This window comes from Leishmania infantum, chromosome 33 (genome assembly GCF_000002875.2).
Source record: "Leishmania infantum JPCM5 genome chromosome 33".
NCBI classification, from domain to species: Eukaryota; Euglenozoa; class Kinetoplastea; order Trypanosomatida; family Trypanosomatidae; genus Leishmania; species Leishmania infantum.
The window spans coordinates 30890-45244 of NC_009417.2; the positions used below are offsets into that span (position 1 = coordinate 30890).

Here is a 14355-nt window from a genome sequence, read left to right on the forward strand (position 1 = left end):
TGTGTCTGTGCGAAGCGGCAAAGGTGCGTGCAGCCCACGACGGTGATGGAGATTTGCCCCGTGCACTCTGTAGCGGAGAGTAAATGCCTTTCGCGGGGTTCGAGGCGGAGGTATGGAGGGATGCAGAGAGTGGAGAGAAGGGGCAGCGCGAGAAGAGGGGCAGTGGTGGAGGGTCGATGAGGCGCGGGAAAGGAAACATGCAACACCTGCGCAGGAGCGCCACAGCACGACGCTCGCCGCTCTCTCTCTCTGTTGTCCTTTGCGCTTTTGTGTGGTTGGAACGGGGACAAAGGGTGGGAGAGGGGACGGCGTGGCCCAACACCTCAGACGCTAGTGGATTATCGTGCCCTCAAGACAGCACTCGTGGCAAGTCTGGCCCAAGACAGAATTCCTCGGGCACAAGCGCGACAGGCAGCAAAACAGGCGTGCACAAGCGAGCAACAAGACGCACAACGACAAAGCAAAGCAAGCCGCTGCAGGAGCTTGCCGGCAACACAGCGTGCAGTCTAGCACACTATTTATCTCGACTTCTGCGAACACGCCAGCACCACCTTAGCTCGTGCGCCGACGCTTTCGACCGCGGCGCTCGTACATGTTGTGCCCTGCGCCACGCAGCACTGGCGGGTCCAGCCAAGCACGCATACGGTTACACGCCAGACGACGCTCACGGACACCTTCGTAGTTGGTTGGGGCGCGCCGGTTCGCGTCAATGCGCGCAAGCGTCAGTGTAACGCGTGAAACCAAGCGTAGTGCTTTAGGCCGAAGCTGGGGTGGCAGATTTGCTACCAGGTCGCAGTTACTAAGGAACCCAGTTGTTTTTATTGCGATTCCGCTGTCGTTGGAGCGTCGACTGCCGAGCCTCGCCAAATCGGCGGGGTCCATGATCGACAGCTTTGCTACGCTACCCGAGATGGCGAAGAGCTGCGACGTGATGCCGGTGCCGAGGAAGGCGCACAGATTGGGGCAGATGAGCGGCATCGAGCACTGGATGTATTCGAGGAACGTTTGCTTAGCCATTTCGAGGTTCTCAAGCTCCTCGCACGCTTCCAGCACACGGCTCAACTCCTCAGGAGACAGATCGCGGCCAGACGTCGTGGAGGCACATGCCACCACCACCACCAGCAGCTGGGACGGAATGAGCTCGTCCAATTGCCCAACGACAGAGCTGAGGTCGACGCTGTTTTGGATTATCTTGACCACTTTGGCGTAGAGAACGCTGTCAGAGAAGAACATGGCCAGCTCCGGGAAGCGTATGCTGTACTGCGCACGCAGAAAGACGTGCACACGACTCTTCTCCACCTCGATGCGCAGCACCAACGAGCTGCAGTCGGACACGTACTGGTACTCGGGATCGTCAGATGGAATGCAGTTCTTGCCGCGACCCGTTGTCTGCTCGTAGTCACTCAAACGACGTAGCATTCCACTCAAGTAGGACGAGCGGAGTAGTTTTGTGACCTCCGTAACGCTATCGTACCGAAGCGCATCATCGTCGCTCAGCAGTGTCACCTCGTGCTCCTCGTACGCCGGGATCTCTTCAAGGGTGACGGTCGCCACATGTGCATCAAAGCCTTCGTCCATCTTCATCAGAGTGGGTCAGGCAGTCGCGGACTCAAGCACGGCGCGCAGAGGGGAGGGAAGAGTACTTGCCACGGTGCGAGAAGGGCAAGTCGTTCGATGCTTCAACTTCTGTTGTCATGTATGTGCTTTCGCCAGAATTGACCCTCAACAATCGCATATATATATATATATGTGTGTGTGTGTGAACAACAGGAAATCACCAGAAACGAGGGGAAATGACGGAAGCAAATGTTACACAGCAGGCGAGAGCGCCGCTCGCAAAAAGAAATATATGACACACATCACACTATGAGCCAGCAGAGCATCACGGTAGCGCAAGCCTATCCATCCTGCAGCCCGGAAAGCAGCCAGCTTTTGAGGCAACCAGGCGGACGACGCGTACAAGGGAAAAGATAGGGAAAGCCCCTTCGCCAGAGGAACCGAGCAGCATCGCAATGTGTGCCTATTGCCTCTCTCCAGCCTTCACGACCGCTTCGGAATCTGCATGCCTACGCTGTGGGTAGATGAGCCAATGGGGCCACTACCACAGAGAGAAGGCAAAAACATGGTAATACATCGGAAGCCGTCGCCGCACCTGAGACGGTGTCTACTTCGGAGGAGAGGTCCATTTTACGCTGTTGTTCTTCTCGACTGCCTACTTGCAGGACTCATAGTGTACATGATAACGTCCGGAAATCCTACATCAAATCAGAGAGAGGCAAAGAAGACCTCAGCTGCAAAGAGGCAGGCACACGTTACCACGTAGGGATCGATAGCCCGGCTGAATCACACACGTCCGCATACGAGAGAGCAAGGCGTCGACACGCGAAGATGCTGGGGGCACCTACGATTGAGGGCACCGTGCAGGGGACAGCGATAGTTGCTTGAGATCGTTTTGCAACTGCTTCCACACGCTTCGGCGATTCAACAAGGTACTCCGTCGTCTGTGGCTGTCCCCCTTCTCAGCATAGGACTTCTTCGCGACTTGGTAGCTAAAGTATGCCTTCGCTTCCTCAATCAGGGCGCGGAGCTCCGCTTCGCTTGCGTCACCGCGCTCGCTGCTGTGCACCGCATCGAGATTGCACTTGTGAGGCTGTACAAGCCCGTGCTCTATCAGCGCACGCCACGCTCGCACATGCGCTGTGCTCAGAACACGCTCAAGTACGGTGTCCGAAGAACCTACGACAGTGGTTTCATCAACGTAGCCGAGGTGGACAAGGCGCTCGAACAAGAAAAACTGGCAGAGCGTCATTTGGCGACTTGATGGTAGAATCGTCTCCAGCACTGCCGGCAGCACCTCCCACAGCGCATCCTCCACGTCGAAGTCGATGGAAACAGGAAGGGCGCCAATCACCGTGCCACGGCACTCCAAAACGTCCAGAAGCAGCGACAGAGACTTCACGTCCTGCCCCGTTGCAGCTGCCTTCCAGACCTCTGTCGCTGTCTTGCCACGAAACGTGGTGGCGATAAACTCGTGGTAGAGGGGAAGGAGAAGCGCTACAACAGCCGCTTGCTGCTTCAAGTGGGCGAGAAACAGTGTGGTGCGACCACAGAAGCCACGATTGCGCCCGGCTGAGGAGGGCGGGTTGCAGTAAGTGGGATTCAGAGGATCGGCGCCTAGGTCGCGAAGCAAGCGAGCAGAGTCGACGTGGCCGTGCAGCGCTGCCAGGTGCAACGGCGTGAGACCACTTGCATTGTACTCGTCCACGGCGCAGCCACACTCAGTGACCAAAATATCTACCATGCAAGAGAAACCAAGGCTAGCGGCCACGTGAGTGGCGCTGTTGCCGCTCGCATCGCGTATGCGCGGGATTTGCGCAGTTTCGACCTGTGGGACCGCATTTGACACCACGTATGCATTCTCGGCGCACGCCATATTAGCGAAGCGCCGCACGCTCATTTTGTATCGGATGAGCTCCATGCCAGGGCTCACGTCGAAGGGGTTGTCGCCGCGCACGAGAATCAGCAAAGAGGCGACATCGTTTGTCGCCACCAAGTCAAACAGATCGCGCTGAGGGAGCTTGTAGACGGGTGCCGGGGCCCCAGCAGGTGGCTCCACCGCGTTCGCCATCCTCCTACGTCGCACAAGGGGGCTAGGAAGAGCAGAACGAAGGACGTAACACGGATACCGTTTCAGCACGCGTGCACATATAGTTGTAATCGATGTTCGAAGGGAAAAAGAGGCGTCGAGGGCCACCTTCGTCTCCCTTCGCCTGGATGCGGGCCAACGAGTATTGTTTCAAAACGATGTAAAGCGCGCGAGATCTCCAGTTGCTCTGTGACAGAGAAAGAGAGGGAGTATGCAGCAGCAGTGATCAGGGAAGGGCACGGCAGCTACACACACACGCATACATACACGTATATATATGTACACAGGTGCAGATGTATGTGCGCGGTCAGAATAGAGAAGGTACAGGGAGATACGAGAATGGAATATAAAAGGATAAAAAACGAGCGAGCGCTCGAGTGCCACACAAACAATGGGCGCCACGCGTGTCGGCTGCGGATGCACACGTGCAATTAAACACACACACACACACGAAGCAGAAGCGGAAAGGGGAGACGCAGAGGGTTCGGAAGAGATTTTCTGTATCGCCATCGTGGTCCCTCCCTACTCTATCCGCATCTACCACTCAAGCGCCTCAAGCGGCACATGCGGGTGACCGAGGTACTCCGATGCAAAATGTTGTCCTACTTCACCGCTGCCCGCACGGATTCTGTAACTTGCCGTTGTGTGTTCCATTTCTGTTCGTCGAAAGATGGATGTGGGAAGCAGCAGATGCTGCGCACGGCGAATACGCAACGAGCCGAAGAGAAACGAAAAGAAAGCACTGCAACTCCTATCTTAATCGTCGCTGTTCCACCCGCTGCTGAGACTTCGCTCACTGTAGCCCTCTTCACAGAGCATGCCATATGTGCTGCGCGATGCCACGCGGCCTCGCCGCCGCCCTGTGGAAGAGCCGGACGCCTCGTCCTCCGCCCTTTCCGCGGACTCACCACTCCGGCCATCAGCGTCGTCCGGATAGTCATTACCCGAAAAGTCCTCAGCGTTGCTATCGAACTCGTCGTCTTTACGGTGATCTGGGTAACAGTAGAGGTCCTCCGTAGCATCACCTATGGCCTCCACGCACAACAGCTCATCGTATTCCTGCAGGAGCCGCCACATTGCTCCGTCAGCATCCGTTTCCACCGCACCCCAGCGCGAGGGAGACGCCGAGACCAAATTAGCATCCGCACTGCTGTGGCCGCCAACGCTGCAGGTGCAGCGCCGTGGCGCGAGGAAGTAGCAGGGGAGATCCTCGTCTTCCTCGACTCTGCCACGCTTCAGACTGCTTCGAGTGCATCCGACGAGATCGTCTTCCGTTATGGCGAACTCGCCAAATGCCTCCACCATGGTATCCTCCTCCGTCGCCTCAGAATCCAAAGTAAAGAGCTCCACCACAGCAGCACCGTCGTCTACGCGAGAGACACCATCACCGCACTCGATTACCACGCACTGCCCACTCGCGGTGACACGCTCCACTGGCGAGCGGAACGGTCGCGTCTGCCGATTCGTAGAAACCTGCGGCATCAGCGCCTTTGCCATTCCCGTCGACTGCTCCGCGCCCAAGTGACGTAGACGGCGAAAGATAAACTTGGTGCGACAGGAAAGAGTAGCGTGCAGGACTGGCGGCAAGGGGCCCATTTCCGCGCTGTCCCACTGCACCCGTACGAGAGTGGGCGGTGCCGCCTCTTCAACAAACCCATCACGGCCTCGCTTGCGGCTCACCTTGAGATAAACCCGCGGCTGGCACGCGTCGCCCCCAGTGCGGGTGGGAGTCGACATAGATATCGCACAGAGAGGTTGTGCGAGTGTGAGGAGGCGTGGTTGACGCGTGAGAGTTGCCGTCGTCGTCATGAGCGAAAAACCACCTAAACAGGGAGAGACGCGAGCAACTTATCCATGTGCTTTCTGCGCACTGGGAGAGGGGACGGTGGGGCTCGCTACTGCACAGAGGTTATACCAGTAGAGAAGGCTTCGAATACCTGCACGCGGAGCGGGCTCGAATGCGTGCCTCTGTAGTTTTCCCCCTCCTGTAACGAGGGTGTGAAGAGCACAGAGAGAGAGAGGGCAAAAACTGCAGTCGCTTTCCCGCGAGAACTGTGACGCCGCCGAGAGTGACAGAGAGAGAACGGCGTACATAACATAGAAGTAGGACTTTTTCTTCGTTTTCAGCGCCCTCCAGTTTTCTTTCCGTGCCGTGGCAACCGCGCCACCTCCGTGATACGCCTTGCCTCACCTTGTCCGAAGCGCAAGCATCGGTCCCGAAAGAGGTGCACCGGCGCTAGTTCTCTGACTCCGTGGTTTCCTTTCGTCTCACAGAAAGTATATGCTCACGGTTCGCCACTTCAAGGCATCCGTTCAACTCACCACACTCGCCTTGCCGTAAGGAATCATCCGCACAGAACGGACAAGGAAAGGGGAACCGAGAAGCACGCAAGAGGTATACAGGGGGCCACGGGGCTTTACTGCAGCCTACTCAACACCTCTCCACATGTTATCACACCAGGTTCATACATGAAAAGACGGAAAACGAGACCAACCCAGCGCAGTACAAAAGATCTCGCTTTCGATGTCCATGTCCATTCGCTGCCACACAGCATGAGCCAAGCTCCGCTCGGCCCCCGGCGTGCCACAGGCCCCATCGCCTGGCGCGAAGCAGCCCGAGACACGCACGCATGCAAGCAATGCCCCGACCCAGCCACCTCAGCACGGCCCCCGTCTCGAGCTGCGCCCACCCCTCCCCGCTCCGCGGGTCGCCTCATAGCCGCTCCCCCATCATGCCGGTCGCCACCCCGGGTGCACCACCACAACCACCCCCCCCCGTCCCTACACCTCGGCGTGACGCCCAGGCTGCCCCAACCAGTAGGCAGTGCGAGGGGCGCGTGAGATGCACTCGAGCCATGCTGGCACCTCGGCCCATCGCATGGGTGGCGCAAGCGTGCTCTCTGTCGCCGGTCGCTCCGACGCATCCCCGTCCAGGACCTGACCACCGACATCCGCAGTGATACGTCGCACCCACCTGCCTAGGCGGCAGGCGCTTCACCCTGTCATCACCAGCGGTGGGCTCGGCATTTCGCAGGCACAGGAAGGGAGGGCTGCTTGGCTTCCCCGCCCCCACTCCCTCCCCCGCGCCGACAGAGCGAGTAGGGGTGTACTGAGCACCGAGATACCACGCACTGAGGTGTCCTAAATCATCAGGTCAAGCGAATGCGACACGAAACCAGCGGAATCGCTTTAACGGGAGCAGTGCTGCACAGACACCATATCATCATGCACCGCATTCATTGTCAAAGGACAGTACCGAAGCCAAGCATCAATAAGCGTAGGTGACCAACGCAAGTAGTGCTCTGCCGCAGAAGAGATGGCGGTTTTCCCAAGAGAATGCTAAATGAGGTCCCAGACACGCAGAGGTGACGTCTTCGGTGCTGCAATTGCCCCCCCCCGCCGCCGAAGAGTGGCAGTGAGAAGGGAGGGCGACGGAGAAATCGCCTTTCCTGCAAGTCTCGTCACGTTTAGTGAAAAGAAAAACCCTTTCTATTGCTCACCGTGGCCTAAGCCAGAGTTTGCGTCCCTCGAACTCCGACAACAGGTAGTCCTTGTGTGGCACGTCAGCTGCGTTTGCGGTTCGCCCCGCGACAGTCGTCAGAGGATTCGCCCTTTAGCATCATGATGCTCTCTTTGGTTGACGAGGAAGGCGAATTCAAAGGCATAAAGTCGGATGAGCGGGGCCGCTGATGATTTGTGATGAGAGCGACGATGCCGGCCACGAGGCTGCAGACCGTCATGCCGAAAAGGAGACACATATCGAACCCGATTGTCGAAGAGAAGTGGCCAATGATGTAGTCCTCGCAAGTCGTGGAGTGTGCCGGTGTAATTCTCATCGACCTATTAGCAAGTGCGCAGGCGGTGGAGTAGAGCGGGTAGTCCTCGGTGAGGTCAATGTACGCGGTGATCTTTCCGCACTGATCTTGCACCATCTTCGTGATGTCTTCCAAAAAGTCGTTGTTGTCGCGGTCGCGGCGCCGCTTCACGGCTCTGCCACTCTGCGTCGTGACAAAGCAGAGGGAGCCCCACACCTCCTCATCCGACATCAGCTCCTCCTCACTCACGTTCAGTGAAGATGTGTTGGTCACGCAGCACGAGCTGAAACCAGAGCAAGGATAAGCGTACTCCCAGAGGCACTGGCTCGCCTCGCCATCCAGCTTTTCCAACACGTCGTGAAAGAGCTGGAGTGACGTGTTCTGCCACACGCCCAGCTGCCCACTCAAGAAAACGCGGAGCAGAAAGTAGAGAAGCACGCAGCCGTGGACCAACACCAGCAGGCCGTAGCCCATGAGCCACTTGCCTGGCCGCCGTCGCTCCGGATCGCCCAGAACCCACATACCCGCTGCTCCTACCAGCACCGAAGGTATGAGCAGCACCTGCAACCCGTGTTGCACCATACCCACCACATGTGGCATCCACGATGTGGGCAGCGCGCTCATTTCCGTCTCACTGACAACTTCGTCGAGCGATTTCTCTATGCGTGTAACGAGAGACGTCGTGAGAGAAGGTGCAATGAAGAAGACTGTGATGCACCCAAGAAACGATATTGCGAAGAGAATCACTGCCGCTACAAGAGCCATGCCGGGCTCTGTCAGTGAGAACTGAAACGCCTGCACAAAATGCGCCCAGTGCAGGCGAAACGACGAGAATAGTACTGCCGTTGTAGAGGTGGGGAACGCGAAGGAGTCAGTGGCGGCATAACCGATGTCTGTCGCCACAGAGGCGGAAGCATCCCTGCGCACTGACGGCGTCGTCGCCGGCTTCCGCTGCGCACGTAACGGCGCAGCGACGTGAACTTCCACGGCGACGTCGCCCTCCTTATTCATGACGTCAATCCAAGAGCTTGCTAAAATGCCAGGTCGCCGCGCCTCCCCACCGGGTGCCCGAGTGGTGTCTCCGGTCGGCATTTTCGAGGCGCACAAAGAGGTGGGAAAGAGAGAGAGCGACAACGGCCCCCGCCGCAAGCGAAGAAGGGAAAAACAAGAGTGGCACAGGAAAAAGACAGCAGACCTGAGGCAGGTGAAAACGGAATGCAAGGTCGATGGATCCCTGTACAGCGTTTTCCTTCCCTTCGCCTAGTAACAGAGCAGGGCGCTCTTCCACAAGTCCGGTGCGACAACAACAACGCGCGCAGACACAGCAACCGTAGAGACGCAGTCGAAAAAAAAAAGAAATACAAAGAGTCCTTTGTGAGCTGGAGCGCGAGTCACAGGAAAGGGTCCGACCAAACCCTAAACGGGGACGAGCGGCAATGATGTGATAACAGCAGGGGAGAAGGGATGAAAGGGAAGAAGAAGAATGAGGGGAGGGAGGGAGGGAGGCGAGAAGATATCAGTGCAGAAAGAGACGCGTGATGAGTTACAGGAATCAGAGCACAAAACCAGAGAAGAGAAACACTGAAGAGGGAGGCACACGCGAAAGCAGACAAAAAAAATGAATGCTCAACTCAGCACCGCGGTGCGTGCGCGTGTAGGCGATGGAGGGGAAGGAGGAGGAGAGAATGAGAGCCGGGTGTCCAGTTGCGTCGGGTCGACTGAGGCGCAGATTGATTCTTTTCTCAAATGTGCTGACTCGGTCGTGGTGGAGACCCCGCCTTTAGTGGGAAGGGTGCAAACACTATGGTGCAGCCAATGGGTAAGAAAGAGCGAATTCGACTAGGCAATGGGGACCGGGAAAAAAAAATCAGAAGAGAAGGTGAAACACCAACGCGGACGGAGCTAGAATAGGAACGAAGGGGAGGGAAGCCTCTACGCAAAGGCAAAGGGAGGTGAGAAGCATACGAGACGGAGAAGGGGGTGGGACAGCGGGCTTGTAGAGATGTGCACCAGCGCATTAAAAGCGCGTGTTCTCAGTGCGACGTAGAGAAATAGGTATCACGCCTTCCTGGTGACGCCACGGAAAGAGCCAGAAGAAAGAGAAACTGTGATTAGACCAGTAAAACTTCCACGCTTATAATCAGTCGAGGGATATGGCAGCACGGAGGAAGAACACAAATGAAGAAACAACAGGTGAGGCGCACAGGCCAAGCAGATGGCAGCACGACGACGACGACGACGTGGTATGCCAAGCAGCTCTGCAACTCTCGCGAGCTTCTCGCCTAATGTCGCAGACTCGGTGCGGCTACGCAGGCTACACAATCAACTATACTTCTCTTGCTGGCGCGCACCACCGGCAATGCACGGAGAACAGTGTTGAGCAGAGGCAATACGCCAAAACGAAAAGAGACTCACGAGACACGGTGGCGGCAACACACTTGTACGAGATGTGTGGCCCTCTTACAGCGCCGGTACACGCGAAGAGCAACGAAGGGCTATCAAAAGGAAAGTAGAGAGAGGCGAGAGGTTGAGGAAACAGATTGCACTGCAATAAGGGGAGTAACTACATCGATAACGCACCGTGCGGAAGAAGACGCGGTGCGCGACGGAGAGCATTGGCGTTCACCCTTGCATTCACTACGTCATCCTACAAGACCTGGTGTGCGGAGGGCGAGGCGGCGGCGCACTGCAACCAAACAGCAGAGTCGCTCCTCTGTGCACATCTGCTGCTTTCCTTCTCGTTTTGTTCTGATTTAGTCGATGAAGATGCTGTGTTGGGGTACCGTTGCAGACATCGGTGCTCCCATTGCACGACAACTGCGTTGTCGCGGTTGCTGCTGGACAGCATTTGCGCACGAGGAGTTGGCAATGTACCAGTGCATTGTCTGGAGCGATGCCAACTCCACTTCTTCGCCTTTCCTCCTGCGTCTTTCGGCACCCGTTCTTCGTTTCGTTTCTCGATGTCGCCGGTGAGGGCAAAGCGCTCAGCCTTCCGGGGAGTAAGCAAGCAGGGGACCAGCAAAGCAGGTCTGACAGAAACGGGATCGAGCGGCAGTATTAGCCTACGAATAAAAAAAAAGAACGCGATGAACGCGCGCGTGCGCATCACGCTGCCTGCCCTCTGTACTCCTCGACAGCGCGCAAGATCCAACAATGCAGATCCTGCCCTTCCCCTGGATATGGAGGCACACCCATTTACATCTGCCGGCTAACGTGGGTGTGCACCACAGTGAGATCGCGCTGGGCCGTAGCGGTAATGAGGGAGGAAGGTGGTCAACGAGGGAGGGAAGGCCGGCGCTTTAGAAGCGGTGCAGCATACGATTGTCAATGCGCGGCTTCCATCGTACACTCGCCATGGTTATGCCGCTGAGAATAAGAAAGAAAAGGGTGCATGACGACGGCAAAAACATTAAAAAGTAAAACCTGGATCTCAGCAACGACGTCAGCACTGCCTCACATGTCTGATCATACTTAGCGTTCTCAGTCGAGCAACGCGAGGCACACATGGTGTGCGGCCACTCCACCTTCTCGCGCGTGTCGATGTCGAACGTGGTTCCGTTGGCGGCCTCGAGATAGCAAGCAGTAGGCACCATAACGGCACCTCGAAGCGGGACTTCGTCCAGAGCAGCGCCACGGCAGCACTGCCCTTTCTTGAAACCGGAGCACTCGAGCTTATTCTCTATGTCGCACACAACACCAGGCTCCGCCGCCACCATCTTTGCCCACACTGCCTGCAGCCCATTGAGATCGTGAAAACGAGCATAGGTCATGTAGGTCACAAACGTCCCACACACAAGTGCGTACGAGAAGAACAGCGCGGCAAGGAACATCAAAAGGGAAGAGCGTTTGCAGCAGCAGCTGGCGACGCAGCCGAGTACGCCGGTCGCAAGGATAAGAATACCAGCGGCGAGCACGAGCATACCGCTCGTGGTGCAGGTTGCGCGAAACGACGAAAAAGCAGAGAAGCAGCTGGAGAACCACACAAGAACGCCCGCTCCGAAGAGGCTGAGAACGCCTGAAAAAAGGCCGACGAGGGCGCGGTACTTGTTGAGACGCTGCCACCACGTGCTTTGGTTGAAATTCGGGGCACCGTTTAGTTGCCTGTACACATCGTTCACCCAGTCGATGTCGTCGTTTTCCTCAACCTCCATGGAAACACCCGAAGCGAGGGCATTCGGCTCTCCCTCCTCCGTGAGCAGACGAGCGCTATCTAAGATGCTCATTCGAAGGTGAAAAAAAAAACAGATTCGTGCAGGACGCAATGAAACCTGGAAAAATAAAGTTACGCAGTTGCGCATACATACAGCATGCAAGCCCTACAAGGTGGGGTGCAAGCGTGGGCGTAGAAACGTGAGGAGAGAGGGAGAAAAAAAGCGCACGACAAAGAGCGGGACATGGATGGTGAGGCAGAGTAATATCATAACGTGTTTACAACCGCGTTATGACGATCAAACAACACAACGGAGCGACTTAAAGTAGCCACTTCACCAGGTGACAGTGACGGCGCTCCCGTGGTCGCAGGCGTCAGTCCCAGCAACGTTGAGCATGTATGCGCACAGACGATAGCCGGCAAAGGTTGCCTAGAAGCAGCCAATGCAAAGAAGCACAGCCAAGAGGCAAATGTCGGCACGGCTACAGCGCGCTCGACGTCCAAGGTGGAGAGAGGCAGATCAATTTCGGGCCATGCCTCTGTGTGTGTGTGTGTGTGTGTGTGTCTGTGTTTGTGTCTGTGTATGTGTGAACAAAGGTAAGATGAGGATTAGGAAGAAGGGGGCAGCCGCTCTTTTTTCGCATGCCTCATCCCATCTTTGCGCGAAATGTGTCCGTCGAGGCGTCGAAGGTGACAAGAAACTCTGTCATCCCCAAGTGGCCGTACCCACTCCCGTAGAGTGAAAAAGCGCGCTTTCGGTTACCCTGCAAGACGCAGTGCCGTTGTCAGGTGCCTGCGTCACCTCACACTCCCTCTCGGTCACCTCGGCGTCGCGTCGATAAACGGAAAAACCTCGATGGCCAAGTAAGAGGCCGCTGCGGCGGCCCGCGGCTGCGGTGTGAAGTTGAGAGACACCGGATCCGACGATGGTTGCCCTCTCCGCAATCACTCGTAGGTGCGCCGCAGTAAACCTGTGGCGGCTTCGGCATAAAAGGATAGCAGCCGCGGTGCACCTCTTCCACTGTAAGCGGCCCACTTCGAGGTGTGGCGCGCAGGGTGTTAAGGCTGAAGCGGAGATCCGCGTTAGGGCGTTAGTGCGCGCACAGCTGCTCGAATATACAGCGCCATACACTGTCACCACCCCACGTGGTAAACCACACGAGGTGTTGCCGCCTGCCTCCCGCGTTGCGCCGCTGCCTCTAGACGCGCAGGAGCACTGACATGTACATATGTGTCTCCATTCCTTGTGCACGGTCATTCAAGGGGGAGCTGTACGTCTCTCTTCCCCACACGAGGCCACACGAAGTACTACTGTACAGGCTCTTGTTCACAACCCGCAAGAGGCAGCGGTAGCGTAGTCTCACGACTCGCCGGCGAACATGTTGCGCTCAAATCCTAGGCAGCCAGGGGCGGCTGAAGTGAGCTTACAATGCTCCGCCGACGGTGGCATCAAGCACGGCTAGCCGCGGCTAAGGGATGATAAAGGACCGGTGTACTGCCCTCCCTGGCCGCACCCCACATTCGACTGCATCCGACGGACGGCTCGCAGCTTTTTCGGCTCCACGCCGAAGGCGACCCTCCCGTAGGTCTCGCGCGTTCCTGCTTTGCCGCATGACTGCGCCAATGCCTTCACACAAGGCACCGAGACACAGGCGCGAGTGATAGCCCGCTGCACCGGAAAGGCATCAAGTTCAGGCGTCGCGTTGTTGACCGGCAACACCGCTAACAAGTCTGCTGCGTAGTGGTCTCGGCTCCCCGAGGAAGAGCGGGCGGCTGTGTGGCCCACTGCGCGCGTCGCTGTCGGACTTGAAAGACGGTAGAGCGCACAACGCCGCCAAGAGGCGCACCGGCGATCGGCAATCCTCCAGGAAGAAGGTAGTGTAGTGCTGCAGCATCGCGTAGACGGTTGCGAACCAGAAGACTGAGCCAAGCACGGTCGCGTCCTCGCCCGTGACGGGCTGCGGCACCAACTGCAGGTAAGCTACGTGGAACAACAACAGAGAGACGATGTGCTCAGTGGTAAAGTGCATGCCAGATAGCTCGCGCGTCGGCAGACCATTGTGCGCAATGCTGCCGCACAGAGTCCGCTCTGTGTTGCGTAGAGAGAGAGAGAGACGAAGTCGCGCCCAGTCCCTGTGCATGATGTTAGGCAAGCTGGAAAGCCGCAACCGCATGAAAGCCCACTCCAGCTGTTCGTAGGCCTCCTCCTCCAATGAACGCTGTGGAGACGCGTCAGTGCCGCGCACAGTCGCCTTTTGAGTTGCGGCAGTGTAAACAGTTCCGGAGAGGTCGCACGGTGAAGAGGGAAAGCAACAGGGTAGAAGGCACGACCTCCTTGGACAGATAGAGTCGGAGGTACGCCGCTGCACTGTCACATCCACGTATAGCCTCGCCAGCGGTGAGGCAGAGCCCTTGTTGCAGAAGTGATAAGGGACAAGGGGGGAGGGGGCAGGAAATTGATTGTCCGCAGCACTTCAGCGTCAGCAGTGCATCGCATTCAGTCGAGCCTCAGAGTGGTCAATGTCTCCCCGGCAACGGCACCTTGCCCCCCCCGCAATCGAATGAAGCTGTCCCGCGGGCATTGGCTAGGTGCCCGTACGTTTCGCTGTGGGGTGTTGTACGCAGTGTAGGTGTCGCTAGCAAGGATCGCGTGTACGTGCACGAGCAGTTTCTCGGTGGAGAAGACGAGTCTCAGCCCACCGTGGCGTCAACAATGGAGAGCAGGGGAAGATCCACTGCGCCCA

The 14355-nt window shown here is 57.3% G+C and overlaps 6 protein-coding genes across 6 annotated transcripts; all 6 read right to left on the minus strand.

Annotated features, from left to right (window-relative positions):
* Nucleotides 1-552: 552 nt before the first annotated feature.
* On the minus strand, nucleotides 553-1578 carry LINJ_33_0140 (putative trans-splicing factor; the record flags this gene model as incomplete). The annotated part of the gene is made up of 1 exon (XM_001468061.1): nucleotides 553-1578. The coding sequence occupies one exon, from the start codon at nucleotides 1576-1578 to the stop codon at nucleotides 553-555; it is 1026 nt and encodes a 341-aa protein (XP_001468098.1).
* Nucleotides 1579-2401: 823 nt separating this feature from the next.
* Nucleotides 2402-3628, minus strand: LINJ_33_0150 (hypothetical protein, unknown function; the record flags this gene model as incomplete). Its single annotated transcript, XM_001468062.1, has 1 exon — nucleotides 2402-3628. One exon carries the CDS (start codon nucleotides 3626-3628, stop codon nucleotides 2402-2404), a length of 1227 nt encoding a protein of 408 aa, XP_001468099.1.
* A 774-nt stretch (nucleotides 3629-4402) lies between these two features.
* LINJ_33_0160 (conserved hypothetical protein) lies at nucleotides 4403-5242 on the minus strand (the record flags this gene model as incomplete). The annotated part of the gene is made up of 1 exon (XM_001468063.1): nucleotides 4403-5242. One exon carries the CDS (start codon nucleotides 5240-5242, stop codon nucleotides 4403-4405), a length of 840 nt encoding a protein of 279 aa, XP_001468100.1.
* Nucleotides 5243-7209: 1967 nt separating this feature from the next.
* On the minus strand, nucleotides 7210-8226 carry LINJ_33_0170 (hypothetical protein, unknown function; the record flags this gene model as incomplete). Its single annotated transcript, XM_001468064.1, has 1 exon — nucleotides 7210-8226. One exon carries the CDS (start codon nucleotides 8224-8226, stop codon nucleotides 7210-7212), a length of 1017 nt encoding a protein of 338 aa, XP_001468101.1.
* Nucleotides 8227-10760: 2534 nt separating this feature from the next.
* LINJ_33_0180 (conserved hypothetical protein) lies at nucleotides 10761-11684 on the minus strand (the record flags this gene model as incomplete). Its single annotated transcript, XM_001468065.1, has 1 exon — nucleotides 10761-11684. The coding sequence occupies one exon, from the start codon at nucleotides 11682-11684 to the stop codon at nucleotides 10761-10763; it is 924 nt and encodes a 307-aa protein (XP_001468102.1).
* A 1618-nt stretch (nucleotides 11685-13302) lies between these two features.
* LINJ_33_0190 (hypothetical protein, unknown function) lies at nucleotides 13303-13785 on the minus strand (the record flags this gene model as incomplete). Its single annotated transcript, XM_001468066.1, has 1 exon — nucleotides 13303-13785. One exon carries the CDS (start codon nucleotides 13783-13785, stop codon nucleotides 13303-13305), a length of 483 nt encoding a protein of 160 aa, XP_001468103.1.
* Nucleotides 13786-14355: the final 570 nt, after the last annotated feature.